This window comes from Mus caroli, chromosome 18 (genome assembly GCF_900094665.2).
Source record: "Mus caroli chromosome 18, CAROLI_EIJ_v1.1, whole genome shotgun sequence".
NCBI classification, from domain to species: Eukaryota; Metazoa; Chordata; class Mammalia; order Rodentia; family Muridae; genus Mus; species Mus caroli.
The window spans coordinates 73,287,157-73,303,435 of record NC_034587.1 but is presented as its reverse complement, the minus strand read 5'-3'; the positions used below and the strand labels follow the sequence as shown (position 1 = coordinate 73,303,435).

Below are 16,279 nucleotides of genomic sequence, written 5' to 3'. Positions count from 1 at the left end.
TCCCGCCCAGCGTCTGGGCGGCGTGGTAGATGCTTCTGCTCTTGCCCAGTGTAGAGCTGTGTAACGCAGCGCGGTTGCCCAAACGTTGCCTCCTCCCTCCTTCGCTTCCCCACATCTTGTCCTTCTCAGAGACGCTTCACAGGCCTTCATAATCAATCCTTCAACACCCTATGCCCCAATTTCGTTACTTGAACAGCGATGGCGTTTACTTTTGAGTCCCATTAACTTCAGGCAGCGACGTTGTCCCATCAAGCCATCCAAAACTGTGCCTTCCGCTTGCCTAGTCTTCTTTCCATGAGAGCGCCCACGGGCCTTACCTGTTTTTAGGTGAGGAAGATCTTGGTCCACTTGCCTCAGCCTTCCTTACCATCCTTTTCTGCACATGTTAGTAGTCACCGCCTGTCTCCTTTTGATCCAAACACGTTTCATGTAGGCATAGGCGTCCTTCTATGGACGCTGTGTGTGAGGGTTAATTTTCATTGCCAACTTGACTATGTTTGGAATTGAAATCATCTTATGACACACCTTTGGACATGCCTGTGAAGGTGCGTTCAGTGTTTATCCAACGGAAGGATAAACCCATCCTTAATGTGGGCCTCATGTACCATCCTACGGACCGAGGTCCTAGGCTAATTACAAAGGGGTTGGGGAGAAGCCAGGTGAGTGGCGACATTCATCCCTGCTTCTTGTGGATGAATATGACCAGTAGCCTCATGTCTCTGCTGTCATGCTTTTCCTCACGAAGATGGTCCAAATCCTTAAACCATAAGCCAAATCAACGACCTTAACTTGTTTTGGGTCATGTAATTTGTCACAGCAGTGAGAATACACATGAAAAATTAGTTAACTTTCAGGAACAATGGGACGGGGCACAAAAGTTGACATGCCTGGAACCTCTTGTGTGAGATGGCTGCTGACTCTGACCCTAGAAACCACAGAGCACTGTAGCATTCGCTCTACCCAGTGTTGCAGTCAGCAGTGTTACTGAGACTGATGAGGGAGGCCCGCTTCTCCTTGAGCCTCCGTGGGGCAGATAAGTGGTGGTGAAGCACTACTCAAGTCTGTTAAGATCACTTTGTGTTTTGACGTTTTTACTGTAGGCTTTGCTCTATAGCCAGCAAAGACGCTGCGGAACAGGCTGCTGGCAGATTCAGCCTTGTGGCTCTCTCTAGCCGCTGTGAGCGAAAAGACAGAAAGAGCCACTCTGCCTTCTCTCTGCCTGCACTAGTCATCGGGAACGCTCCACAGATACTGTGGTAGCTTGAATGAGAGTACCAACAAGCTCATGTTGAGTGCTTGTTCTCAGTTGAACTGTTTGGAAGGGGTTAGTTGTTTCCTGGTTGCAGGGAGTCTATCACTGTTGGTGGGTTCTGAGGTTTCAAAAGCTTGCCTGGCCCTGTTTGTCTTTCACTGTCTGGAGATCAGGATGTAAAGCTCTTACACACTGCTCCAGCACATGTAAGGCACCCTATGTGCTGCCATGACCCCACCATGATAGTAAGTCTAACCCTCTGAAACTGCTAGCAAGCACCCAATTAAATGCTTTTTTAAAAATAAGAGTTGCCTTGGTTGCCCTCACCCTGCTAGCAAGCAATTCCATTCCTTCACTGGCATCAGAGCCCATTTCTTCAGTATTCTGTCGTATACTGAAGACTGGCTCAGAGATCCACTCTTGTGGATTGAACAACTGCTGGATTCTTGGACTGTCCATTGGTAGACAGCCATTGTTGGCCTAACTGGAACACAGCCTGTAAACCACACTAATAAATCCTATACACAGACACATTCATTCTATCAGTGCTGTTCCTGGAGAGAATATAAATACAATCATTGCTGAATACCCTACAGTCTGAAGGTGCAATCTAAGGCAGGTCTAGATCAAACAGTTTGTATCAGGCATTGTGTTAACAAGACTTGAACACTATTCCAAATTGAATTAATAGAAAGGTATGTTGTTCTGTCTTACATGAGCAGTGGGGTAGGACCAAAGTCCCTTTTTGAAAAGATTGTATGATCCAGTATGTAGAAACAGGAGTGCCCTGAATTGACTGCTTTTTAAAGATCTGATTTGAGGCTCAAACTTGGATGCAATCATCTTCAACAATTAAAAAAATAAAATAAAATGAGGTGTGAGTCACCAAGATTGACCTGTTAGCTTTGAGGCCTAGGACCAAGCTCCTCACAGGGGAAGGGCCAAGGATTCAAGGACACTTTTTTGGTCCAGCTGACAGCCCTGAAGACTGAACGAAAGACCCACTCTCTCCAATTGAGACATTACCAGGAGATCTTCAATACCTGCCCCAGTTAGCAGTAACTTAAAAGTTACGCAAGTATTCTCTTGATTTATGTCAACAATTCAGTTAATTCACTGAAGAAACAAACAGATTATGAATATTAACATTCATTAAATTTCTATTCAGCAATTTTACAGTGAAGAATAAAAGAGGGATCAATAAACTCATAATGCCAGGTCTATATAAAGGCATAAATCAGACGCTTAATATGAAAAGTCAACTTTATTTATAAAAGTTTTCTATACAGAAAGATGCCATCCCACCCCTTTAAATTATTGTAACTGAAACATTTCATACAATATTTGTACAGTTTAACTCTTCTGATATAAACTGAACAACAGTTTGAGATGAGCCAAGAACACCACAAAGCTGGTCTAAGACATTACAAAAACAGACGAACGAACGAAAGCTATGTAGAATCAACAACCTACCTACAGACAGAATTAAGAATCATACCTACAGCATGCCACTCCACCGAGGAATGGCAGCACGACCTAGGGAAGGCAAAGGCTTCCCAACAGACAGTCACGGGAGCAGGCTAGTCTGACTGTACGGGCTGATTTTGCCAACTAACAGTTACACTGATTTTTATAAAACAAATCCTTGTAAAACAGGCAAGACTTCCTACAAAGGAAAATATGTAAGCAGTCTGCACTCACTGTTCAGGTCAACTAATAAACAATGTCGTAAAAACCACAGTTCCCAAACAACTGGTTTCCAGCATTAGAATTCTCTCTGAAATCAGGGCATTGCCCCGTAGAGTTACCTACAAATTTCTTTATAGCAGAAACGAGGTAACCAAAGAGTTCAAAATAAATGACCCAAATACCAATTTTGTCAACTAGATGTAACTGTTACTTTAAAAAACTCTTAAGTTTATATAGGAAGTTATATACTCTCAGATTATATCTAAATCCATCCCTGAGCTGTAACAGGGCGTCCTATGGAGTAACACGGAGGCAGCAGTTCTGTGCCCTTTCCTAGCCTTTACCTATTTTAGCTAAAACAAGTATGCTCCAATCCGGGAGTGCTCCTGCCTGTGATAGTCTGAACTACAAGTGCCAACTACAATTAAAAAAAAAATCAGATAGATAGAAACTCTGGTTTTATTGTCAAATTTACTTTTTTTTGTCAACTGCAAGATGAGCCTGCTGAAACATGAATATTCCGGTCACAACAGAAAGTAACTTCTGGGGCTTTTCTTCTTCTCAGTCTCTGATCTCCCAACGACGTTCAGCCAAATAACAGAAGCAATACAATAGTAATTGAGTTTACTATTATCAATGGCACTAAAAGAAAAAAAATAAAGTTTGTTAGTATAAAAAACAAACAAACAAAAAAATTAAACAGCAATAAGTAGCTTCCAAGGAGTATGGAAGTATCTATAAATATGCCATCATAATCGTACAGTAATAGTAATAACAGAAAAATAAACGACCATAAAACTGAAGACATTTTCTTTTGTTGGATGGAGGGGAACCAGGAATGCCTCTGTAGCCCTCCCAAGGGGATGGGACTGCAGGTGTGGACCACCATGCCCCACCCCACCATATATCTGGGTGCTTGGAGGCACCACTGGATGGTGCTGCTGCAGCTCTGGGAACACAAAGGATCAGACAGATCCACACAGCTGCACACTGGAGCAGAAATACAGTTCAAGGAAGGTTCTGCATTTTCATCAAGAAGAATAAAATTATTAACAATAAACCCAAAGCTATGATTAAGGTTTGGAAAGTCTCTAATCCATTGTTTAAATACAAAGTGTCTGAACTCTTTCTTGGTTGCTCCAAAGTATTTCCCAATACAATACAGAGCCTTTATTTCACTCTTGGAAACTTCTTCATGACTCTACAATACAAGACGGCAGCTACAGTTCCTAAGCAGTAAGGACATCATTTTGTCTTTCTGCCCTGAGAGGAAACACACAGAGTGTACTAGTAACACTGAACTTCCTAGAAGTCAGATGCAATGGAAGAAAGCGGCCAGCAACTCTGAAGCAGTAAATCCAGGTTGCAGAAGTCCACGTTCCCACACAAAGAGAACCTGAGGGCTCACATTCGCCCACGCTTTGGGGTCTGAAACTGGACCACAGACTGTAACTTATAACGTCCTCCAAGTTCTTCTTACCTCTCATCACGGTTCTCACAGACCGAATAAGGTTCATTAGTTGAGCTTTAATGCCTGGCTCCTCTCCAAATCCACCGATCCCCTGGTCCGTTCCCCAGCCAACTGTGCACGGTAAAGACGATTAGTTGAGTTAGATGGGTTATGCACTTGTCTTGTTCCCTCATTAGCCACCTTTTAAAAACTAGTTTGAGCCCTGTGAAGATATTAAGTAGAAACTCATACATCTTAAAGTTAAAATATTGAGTTCTTTAGTTTTTTTCTTTTGATAGTGGCAACAACCATATTTTCTTCATTTCACTATGATTTTACAAAATCTACAGTTCAAATGACTTCATGGTGTTCAGTTCAGTAAAGATGGCAACTGTCACAACCTGATTTTTTTTTCCCTTTTTCAAAATTATCAAAAGAACCTTTTGTCAATGCAGAACTAAAAAACAAATGCAGTGCTAATAGGGTGAGTAACTACGAATTCAGTCTACAAGTTCTGTCATCTAATCAAGTATCAGTATGGAAACGCCTAAGTGGGCAAATTTTAAAGTGCATTTGGAGGCCTTGGGAGCACACTGATTGTTCTTCATTTTCCATTCTGAGCTGAGCTCTGCAAGCCAGTCTCTCACCTTCCTCCGTCTGTCACTTCCCCACTTACAACCCCCCTAGGCCTTATATGCTGGTTCTTTAAAGCCTTGGTTGTCACTGCTTCTAAAGAGTCCTGACTTCAGATCCTTTTTCCACTCTCACGTAACTACAGTTTAATTAATTCCTGGCATGCTAACCTCTAAGCATGAAGGCTGAGAACAAGTCATTTATAGCCGAGAACAAGTCATTTATACATTAAACCAAAACAAGCGCCAGGAAACGTTCACTTAACAGGCTGTTTGCTGGCTTTATTGGGTTAAATATGGCTGCCTGTGTGGCATGACAATAATTTAAAATTCAACTTCACAAAGAGCCAACTTTAGTGCTGACACCCCACCGTCCAAAGCCTGGCTGAGGGTCTGCTTCTGGCCCTTCAGCTTTCAAGGGTGTTATGGTTTTTGCCTTTCACAGCAGTTTACCACAGAGGGTCGGTCATGTTAGCTGTCTCTTACATTTCACTGCTTCAATCCCTTTACATTTCCCCTTAAAGAGTTGGAGCCTTCTGCCTCAGAATTGGGTGATGGTGTTCACTGGACTGCAAACCCCTTAAATTGGCATCTGGAATGTGTTAATTACCAATAATCAGCTTTGGCATCCACGAGGTGGGTAAACTGAGGCAGCAGCTGATGGAGGTCAGTACTTAGAGCCATGATGGGGAGTTGGTCCAGATACTGATGGGGCTGTTGCCTATGGCAGCCAGTGATTAGAGAAATCACTCAGCATTCTTTTTTCTGAGGAAGAAAACTTAATTTCCTGGGGTTGGCACTCCCTCTGGCCAATGAGAGACTCTGAGCTCTTTTAACTCCTTGGGGCCAGTGAGAAAGAAAATAAACACATGCATACAGACAGACGTATACATATTCATACATAGAATGTGTGGAGCAAAGCTCCAGCGAACAGACTCCAGGTATTTCACACAAACACATATGTACATATACATATATACCTGGTGGATGAATGGAACAAAGTTCCAACAAGCGGGCTCCAAACATTTCTCTCTCTCTCTCTCTCTCTCTCTCTCTCTCTCTCTCTCNTCTCTCTCTCTCTCTCTCTCTCTCTCTCTCTCTCTCTCTCACACACACACACACACACACACACACACACACACACAATTGGTAGATGGAGCAAGGCCCAACACACACCCAGAGAAGCTTTACATTACATATATACATACATACATACATACATACATACTTGATGGATGGAACAAAGTTCCAACACACTCTCACACAAACTGTACACACACACACACACACACACACACACATATATATATATATATATATATATACATATACATATTTACATAATACATACATACATATTTGGAAGGAACAAAGTTCCAGCATACTCACACACAAACTTTACATAGATACATACATACACATAGTTGATAGATGGAAGGAACAATGTTCCAACAACTTTACTCTTTCTCCCATGGCTTATACATCCTAGCAAAATCTTTTAAGCAGTTAAAAAACTACAATGTGATTACATTCTAGTTTTCTTCTAGAGGATGACCATGAAAAAACAGTATAGCCCCCAATACCTGTACAAGAAATAACATTACATAGTACAGGTGAAAAAAACAAATTATTCCCAAGAATCCACATTGTAATTTTTGTAATGAAGCAACTTGTTATAGATTAACGAAGTGTAAGCCAGCAAGGGAGTTTTCTCAGCCAGTTTCTCTTACTGGCAGGCAGCAATTTGCAGTTACAAAGTAAGGATTAATAATTATTTATCTTTAAGAATCTTAAGAGAATCACAAATCTGAACTTTTGTATACAAATCAGTCATATCTACTTTCCACCTCAGAATGCACATCTACTCTCAACAATTCTTATTAAATCGTATCAGGAAGCTGAGGACAAAAGTGGGTATAAGAAATCAGTCATCCCCAGTCCAGCCTCAGTGAGAGTCACGTCAGCCAGGGCTGCCCTTGTTTTTGTTCCCTGACCCTGGCTTAGCTAATAAGAGTGCCTTTCTGTACTTCAAAGTATTCCCTAAGACATCAGAACTAGTAGCAAAACCAGCTCTAGCTAGCTTCACTAACAATTGTATTTTTCCAACTCTTTTCTAAGGGTGGTGGTCGCTGCTGACAATCTACGTCTCTAAGTTCTTTCCTAGGGTGGTGACTGAATTATTAATTGCTCCAGCAGCAATGCCTGAACGAGATCAAGTCCTTTACTATGAGTGCCAGAGACACTGCCCACTGAGGGCCTGGAGGCCCCCTAGAGTTTTCATACAGTTCTTAGATTAAGAGGGATTCGAGGGCAGCAAGCAGAGCAGAACTCCACAATAGCATGAGGTTCTCAGGACGGGTAGTCCTGGGACCATGCCCGTCCAAGGCAGACTCATCTTGTGCTAACTGGTGGGCTGCATTCCATGAGTTCTAAAGCTGTTTGTCATTTCTCCTGCATGGTCCTTGGCAGGTAATGTGAGCTGGAACCCAATCCCCATAAACGCTAAGGGACAATGGCACTGTCCAGTACCATCTACTGCTAAAGCTGGCTTCCCTAATATGCCCAGGTCACAATAAACCTTTCTCTTTGTTCCCAAATCCCACCTATGATAGACTCTTCTCCCTGGCTAGGGGTTTTCAAGCATTTCCCATTTTACTACAGATTCCTGGAGGTCGGGGACTCCAATCCAGTCACCTGTCTCATGTTTCCACTCTCCCCCATACCAGTGGGACTGAACTGAGTTACAATGGAAAGGTTCATCTGGAAAAACGGAACACAAGATGAATTCCTGCCTGTGGAATTGAACTGAATTATATAGACTGAGTTAATAAGGGAAGATACTGTGAATTCTAGGATCATGAATTTCTGAATAACACTATTTATATTACACATGAACTATAAGATGAACAAATCTTATAACAGCTTTCGGGTCTGGGGACAAGGTTCCCTGAGTAAAGACTTGCTGTGTAACCACAAAGACCTGAGTTCAAATCCCCAGTGCCCACATAAAGACAGATGCAGGAGCACTCACACATCTAGTAATGTTAGTGTGAGATGGGAGATGGAAACAGGGGAACCCCGGAAGCTTGAGGGCCAGCAACCTTCTCTCCCAGAAATCTTTTTTCATTGTGTTTGTTTTAAAAAGATGCGTATACATATTTTTAATATGAAAGGAGTGAAGCCCAGAAATAAGACATTTTCTAACATTAAGCTATTCTTCAACAAAACAAACAAAGCCCAGGCCAGAGCAGGGTCATCGGGAGACGGCTGCATCTGCACTGACACACCTGGCAGAAGCTCTTGGCTTACTGTATAGCCCGGCTGCCACTCCTACACTGCTAAATGAAAACAGGCAGAAGTTTGGGTAAAGAGCAAATGATCTGTGCAGATACTCCGCAGACAAGCACCATGTGATGTGTGAAGGGCCAGGGGAAAGAGATGTTTATCAGTTTCCCTCTAACTGATATTCGGGGCATCTCAACTGTTTGGTTCAAGAAGCGTGTGCATTTGTGAGGGGGAGTTGTGTGCGCCCGTGTGCATGGAGACCAGAGGCCGATGTCATGTGTCGTCCTTGACTGCTCTCCACTTACACATTGAGGTGAGTCTCTAGCTGAACCTGAGCTCACAGACTTGACTAAACTGGCTAGCAAGCTTGCTCAGGCATCCCTTGTCTCCATGCCCGGGACGCCAGGGTTACAGGCAAGTCACCAGCTCACCCAGCATTTCTGTGGATGAGAGGGACTCAGATTCAAGTCCTCACGCTTCTATGGGAGGCTTACCAAGACAGCCAGCACGCCAGCCCAGCCCCTTACAACGTAGATCTTTTATTTCTTGCTTCTTATCAAACTTCCACAGCTAGACTTTCCAGCACACTGTTAAACAGGAGCAGGAGGAGAGGACTTTATTCAGACTCTCCCTGGTAAGCATGACGTTAACTGCGTCATTCTCATAGGTGATGGATGGCTGTTTGAGGTATTTCCTTTTATTTCCAGTTTGATAAGTATATTTTTCTTATCGTGTGTGTGTGTGTGTGTGTGTGTGTGTGTGTGTGTACATGTGTATGCATAGGTGAGGGGTTAAAATCAGGTGTCTTCCTAAATCATGCCCCACAGATTCTCTCACTGAACCTGTAGTTTTCAGACGACACTGGACGAGCTGGCCAACAAGCCCAGACACATCCTGTCTCTGCCTCCCTGGAGTGTAATTCTGGGTACAAGCCACACCTGGCTTTACTGATGGTGCTACGATTAAACTCACCACTTCTTGCTTTTGCAGCAAACACTACCAACGCAGTCATTTCCCCAGGCCTGGTGATTAATACTAGTGCTTTTCCTGCGCCTACTGTATAATATTGATTTCTGGTATCAATATGATGGGATGCTAAACCAATCTTGCAATTCTGGGTAAATCCCCCTTGATCACGATGAATGGTGGTTTAACACATTGGTGGATTTCTGTTTACATAAATATTCCTAAGAAAGTTACAAATATTTTATTTGTAGGCGTATGTGTATGCCTGCCTGATTTATGTGCACCACGTGCATGCAGAAGACAGAAGAGGGCACTGTGAGCCACGGTGTGCATGGTGGGAACCCAACCCAGGTTCTGAAACTGCTTGCTGTTTTACTGAGATTGAATATGGACCCTCAAAAGCAAGTGCTTCTCCGTTTGATGTGAGCATGCTCCAGAGGAATGGGAGGAGTCTGGTTTTTGCACAATCGCCACCAACCACAGCTGCTAGAAGGTGAGTTTAGGGAGGTCTTCACACCCACAACCTCCTGCAGCTCTCCATTAGGAGTCCTGCTTCCAGACCTGATGCGGTTCAGTGGGAGAGCATAGGCCTCATGTGCATGAGGCCCTGGCTTCAAAGAAAGGTTTTTCCACCTTAAAAACAAAACACAACTTTCATGCATCTGGATATTTCGACTGTATGTCCATGTAACACATGCGTGTCTGGTGACTTCGGAGGCTTGAAGAAGGTATCAGATCTCTCGGAACTGGCGTCATGGGTGTTTGTGAGCACCATGTAGGTGGTCAGAGTTGAATCTGGGTCATCTGGAAGAGCAGCCAGTGCTCTTAACTGCTGAGCCATCTCTCCAGTCCCATTTTTTCACATTTTAAAGTAATCACCTAAGTATATATAATGTCTCTTGGTATGCTCTTTAAGGGAAAGTTTGTGTTTTGTTTTCAGAAGCCTGGCTTCCCTGTCAGGAGCCATTTTGCCTGATTCTGTGAAAGCCTGGTTATCAGGCAGAGTCAAGTCAGGCCAGGGTCTACTAGCAGATTTCCTGGCCTGCTGAGGCATGGACCTGTAAGAGGGGATACACTTGAAGCTCAGGGCAAGGGGTTGAATGTTCTGTTAATCTTGGAGGAAGCAACCTGGAGGAATAGGGAGGGCTCCGGATGGGTACAGAAATCTAAAGTACGTCAGCCATTGGCTCTGTTGGCTTGTGACTTTGTTTCCCGAGATACCATAAACTATATAAAGCCTAAGAGAGGCCGGGTGGTGGTGGCACACACCTTTAATCCCAGCACTTGGGAGGCAGAGGCAGGCAGATTTTTGAGTTCAAGGCCAGCCTGGTCTACAGAGTGAGTTCCAGGACAGCCAGAGCTACACAGAGAACCCCTGTCTCGAAAAAATAAAATAAAATAAAAATAAAGCCTAAGAGAATTAAACTTGGGGCTGCTGCAGTACTTACTGCCTGGCCAGGCCTCCCGAATTCTAACCTATGTCTCTGAGTCTTCTTTCCTATAACCCTCACTCCCCCTCAGAGGACTGCTCAGCTTCGTACCAGCCGGCCTGGTGCGCTTCCCCATTCTCACTTAGATCCTCTGTGCTCTTCCAACAGGCTTGGGTGTTTGGTATGATAGACTCAATTATTCAAACCTGCCATTCTGTATAATGCATGTTATTATACGGCCATTATTCCCTTTTGGAAATATCTTTTTGGTTGGGATGGGGGTGGGAGGAGCCCTTTTGCTTGGTTTCTGTTGTTCCTGAGACAGGGTCTCCAAAGCCAGCCTCCATCCCCCTATGCAGCTGAGGATGACCGTGACCTCTGACCCTCTGCCTTCAGCAAGTGCTGGGTTGTAGGAACATGCTACTGTGACCAGTTTTACGTAAGGGCTTTCTGCATCCCAGACACTGTCTCTACCAACTGAGCTCCACCTCCAGCTGACAGTCATTCACTGACAGGACCAAACCACAACCAAACCCAGTACCAGTTCTTTCTGTGTCTCTCTGTGCATGCGCCACAACTGCCCAGCCCAAAACTGTCATTTTAATGAAACTCCACTGTCTAGGTCTTCTGATTGGTCCGTTACGTTTTCCCCGCCAGCTGTTCTACCCCCACTCAACATTACACAGTAGAGGAGATCCGTAGTCCCGGGAATCAGTTCTGTGTGCTCCCTTTTGCTCGCACTCTATTTGCCCCCCTGTACCTGTGCGCAGTGCCTGCAGATCTCAGAAGAGGATGCTGGAATCCCTGGAACTGGAGTAGGGGTAGCTGTGACCCATCACGTGGGTGCTGGGAACCGCCTCTAGGTGCTCTGCTAGAGCAACAAGTGCTCTTAACCACGTACTCATGTCCCCAACCACGTACTCATGTCCCCAACCACGTACTCATGTCCCCAGCCCCACTTTTCTAGTAATTTTATCTCCTCACACGGCTTCGTTCCCTATCTGTACTAAAAACAACTATCAACTATTCTACATCTATTTGCACATCCCAAAGATGTGCAGGAAGCCCAAAGCGGGTATATCCAGACTCATTTCAAGATCGTTTTTACTTTGTGATCTACTACCGTCATCCGATTCTCCTCCAAGTTTTTCCTAACACCTATAGGTATTTCACTCAGTGGCTTAAACCAGAAAACCAGGAGAAGTTTTTGGCTTTATCTTTTCTCCCTCAGTGCCAGGGTCTAACATGTTCTTTATAAGTGGCTACGGGCAGCAGGGACTAAATAAACCTAGGGCTTATGCACGAGAGGCAAACAAACACTCTACTTATGTCTGGGCTTATGTCTAGCCTTCCTTTGGCTTTCTGTGACAGGTCTCACTAAGATTTTATTTTTTTAAATATTTTTTATTTATTTTATATATATGACGAGTACACTGTAGCTGACTTCAGACACACCAGAAGAGGGCATCAGATTCCATTACGGATGGTTGTGAGCCACCATGTGGTTGCTGGGAATTGTCAGGATGTCTGGAAGAGCAGTCAGTGATCTTAACCACTGAGCCATCTCTCCAGCCCCCAGTGTTCATTTTTATAGCTCAGTTTGGCCTTAACATTTCAAGCCTCTCCAACACACTGTCTTGCTTTTTGGTCTGAATCTAGGGCTGCCTGAACAAAGCAACAGGAACTAATGCCTCACACCACAGAAATCACTTTCCTACAGTTTTAGAGGCCAGAATCCAGCAGAGCCTACTCCTCTGGCGACTGAAGGGTAACCCTGCCCACACTTCCAGGAACAGCTGTCTGGTAGCTGCTGGAGCTCCTGGGTTCCTTGGCTTGAAGCCGAGCCACTCCAACCTCTGCCTCTGTGATCCCAGTCTCTTCTTCCTGAAGTGTGTGTCTGTTTGCCTCTGCAGCTCGCTCTCCTTGTAAGGACACCAATGGTTAGATATAAGGCCATCACCTAATCCAATTATGAAGAGTTTAATTTAATTATAAACTTTCCAAGGCGGCATTTCTAAATAAGGTTGCAGCCACAGGTACCACAGAGTCAGGAGACAATTCAACCCATCCCACGATCACGGAAGAGTTTTCTGTATAATCTAGAGATAAAAGAATGGGACTCTGGAGTCAGCATGTTCAACTGTGCTACCTTCTACACATGTGACCTACAAGTTATCTAACCATCATTTCCTGCTTTAGATTCCTTACTTGTAGAGCTGCAATGAAAACAGTAACTCTATCACAGAGCTGTGGTGTGACCTCAAGCACGCTCTCTCTCTCTCTTTCTCTCTCTCTCTCACACACACACACACACACACACACACACACACATAAAACACCTAACACAAATCCTGCACACATCAGGGCCATACTCCACCTCCCTATCTGAGACTGCCCTTTCCAAGTCCACTCCCCTCCTTTCCTTTCACTCCTCCACAGTGAACCCGAGCAGGGACTCCCTAACAGAAATCTGGCCATGTCCCCATTCACAACTATTTCACCTGCCTTGGTTTTCACGCCAGGGTGACACACTGCGCAAGGCTCCGGCCTCCAGACTTTTCCCAATCCTTTTCCTTCACCTAGTTACTACTTATTCATGTATCAGACTTCAGGTCAGACTCACTTCCTCCAGGTCTTTTCAGATTCTCATTTTTCTTTATATAGCTACATGGTTCTACTATTTGGCATATCTGTTACTCATCTCAAATTAGATTAAATTCCATCTTAAGAGCAGATGATTGGTGTAACCAGCCTCTGTAACAAAGGTCTGGTACGTTTCTGTATTCATCTCTTCCTAAGTTATAAATAACCCATCATTCTTCCTTGTGAGTTTGAGAACACAGTTGGTAAACTTCAACAAATCACTCACATCGTGCAGTCCTGTCTCAGTTTTGCCCTATACAGCATGAAGCAACTGGACCCAGATGGCATGAAGATTTGACTGCTAAGTTGCAGAAACCATAACGTGTGCATGCCTTCATTTTTGTATTCATTGATTTCAGTCCTTGGTTCACTGTAGTACCCAATGGGGCGTACGTATTGAATGGCTGGAGACCCTGCTACCTCCTGGTCCCATCACCGCAAATACCACCAACCTCTACTGTTCTCCATCATTCATTCTCCCATCAATCATTCCAACAACAAGCACTCTGAAAAAAAAAAAAAAAAAGCCATATCCCTCCTCCTCCACCCCCAGCATTTAAGTCAAAACTCACATGCCAGCTTTTCCTCCTGTAAATCGGCAACAAGAAAACGCAAGTAAATGACTAAGCGAATTGAAGGCGGGCACAATAGAGTCCGGGTCCCTCCTCCACCGGCCCCAGACCCCAGATCGCCACGCACGGCCGCCCCTCTCCTGGCCGCCCCGGTTCCCAGTGCCTGCCCCCCTCGCCCCCGCCCGGGCACTCACTGTTCTTGAGGAAGCGCTCCTCGTGCAGCACGGCGATGGCGTTCACGCACAGCAGGGCCGCCTGCATCAGGGAGTACAGCGTGAAGGCCATAGTTACTTCAAACTGTCCCCAGGCCCGACTGATTTCTTCCCGGACACCGCCCGGGACGTGGCGCCGCCACCGCCCGCGTCCAGCTACGGAAGCCCGCCTGGCCCGAAACGCAATCACGGAGCAGCCCCGCCCCCTCCGCCATAGTTCCGCCCCTGCTATCATAGCTCCGCCCCGCGCTTAGTAGTTTGTGGCGTCACAGCGCCTGCGAACAGGGAGGGGACCGCAGAGTCTGGAACACAGTTTTTCAATGACAGAGGCTGAAGTAAATAACGTGTAGAATATTGCATAATTTAAAAATGTTCTTACATACCGAAGTAAGTGTTTTTCTAACTTTTTTTCCTGCCTATTTTTGCTTTTTTTATTTACTGTGGCTGTAAGAATTGAGCCACTCTTGAGGCTTGTATTGTGTTTCTCTTGAACTCCGCTGCCCCACATTTCTAAAACTGTGAAAAGTCTGTATTCAGATTTTTACCCCTGAAGATGTGAAGACCGTCAAGATGTTTAAAATTACAAGATAACATCTTAACATTATTCATAAAGAATCATTCTCTCCTTGATCGAACTTTATCCAATATGTAAATACTTTAGAACAGTAAAATAAAGCAAGCTCTTTGACTCATGGTCACATGGGAATACATTAACATTTCTCACAGTGATGGCTGGAGTTCGCCCAGTGCTTTGCTGTAGGAACAGGAAACCAACGGAAACAGGAAGTAATTGAAGACTTGGGAGGATGGAACAGAAGCTGGAGCAAGCTGCCCAGAGCAATACTTTGCTTGCTGCCACACTAACTGATTCTCTTATCCCCATTTAAAAACAAAAACAAAAACAGATTAATCTCTCTGGACTTTTACTACTTTCGTTTATAAAATTAGATGATAATCATCTCTGAGGCCCTTTCTGCTCCAAAAAATCTAGCAAAAGCAGCTTAAAATATAAGATAGTGAACCAGGCGGTGGTGGCGCATGCCTTCAATCCCAGCCCTTGGGAGGCAGAGGCAAATGGATCTCTGAGTTCAAGGCCAGCCTGGTCTATAGAGTGAGTTCCAGGACAGCCAGAGCTACACAGAGAAACTCTGTCTTAAAAAACCAAAATAGTAAACAAACAAACAAAAATATTTTTACAAAGGGGTTGAAGAGATGGCTGGTTCAGCAGTTAAGAGCACTGGCTGCACTTCCAGAGGTCCTGAGTTCAGTTCCAAACATCCACACGGTGGCTCATGACCGTCTATAAATGAATCTAATGCTCTCTTCTGGCACACAGGTGTGCATGCAGCAGGGCATTCATATATAAGATACTATACTTGTTCCACTGCCGTATAATTTGATTCATAATTTCTGAAAACTCTAGGCTTGAAGCCTAATCTGTTAACAACAGATTATATCCTTTAAGACAAACTGTTGCTTTATTTTCAAAGAAATTCAAACGCCTAGGTATTGTATTATAAATATTTAAAAAGTAGAAGTTACAGTTTATTTACTTATCTTCAGACAGCGTCTCACTGTCTAGGCCTGGTTGGTCTGGCATTCTCTGTAGACCAGATTGGTCTAGAACCCACAGAGATCTACCTGCTTCTGCCTCCTTAGTGCTGAGATTAAAGACTTGAGCCACCATGCCAGCCCAGATTGTTACAGTTTTTAAAATCTCTCAAAGGAATTGGGTATGGTGATCAATGCCTTTAATCATGGTACTCGGAAGGTAGATCTCTGAGTCTGAGGTCAGCCTGGTCTACACAGTAAGTTCCAGGACTTCCCAGGCCACACAGAAAAACCCTGTCTCAAAACAAAACAAAACCATACAAAACCAACAAACAAAACAATATCTTTCAAACAACAACAACAGTAAGTAAAGACATGTGTTAGCCTGCATTTTTGAAGGTTGATTGCTTTTAAACTGGTTGTGGTTTGGTGCTGAATTTCTGATGGATGTTTGAGAAGGTTTTATGAGTTCCTGTAATCACCTTATCTGATGTTTCTGCTGGAGGTGGGACTTTGGTTTTTTACAAGGTCAAACATTGATAACCTTTCATCATTTCCTTCAAGGCTTTGTTTGTTTGGACTATTCTTTCTGCGCTA

General features: G+C 44.2%; 1 protein-coding gene across 1 annotated transcript; it reads right to left on the bottom strand.

Annotated features, from left to right (window-relative positions):
- Window positions 1-2,501: 2,501 nt before the first annotated feature.
- On the bottom strand, window positions 2,502-14,297 carry Ier3ip1 (immediate early response 3 interacting protein 1). The gene is made up of 3 exons (XM_021150727.2): window positions 14,114-14,297; window positions 4,422-4,523; window positions 2,502-3,583 (listed from the first exon to the last, which is right to left on the bottom strand). Exons 1-3 carry the CDS (start codon window positions 14,202-14,204, stop codon window positions 3,528-3,530), a joined length of 249 nt encoding a protein of 82 aa, XP_021006386.1. The 5' UTR covers window positions 14,205-14,297; the 3' UTR covers window positions 2,502-3,527.
- Between the last annotated feature and the right edge of the window lie 1,982 nt (window positions 14,298-16,279).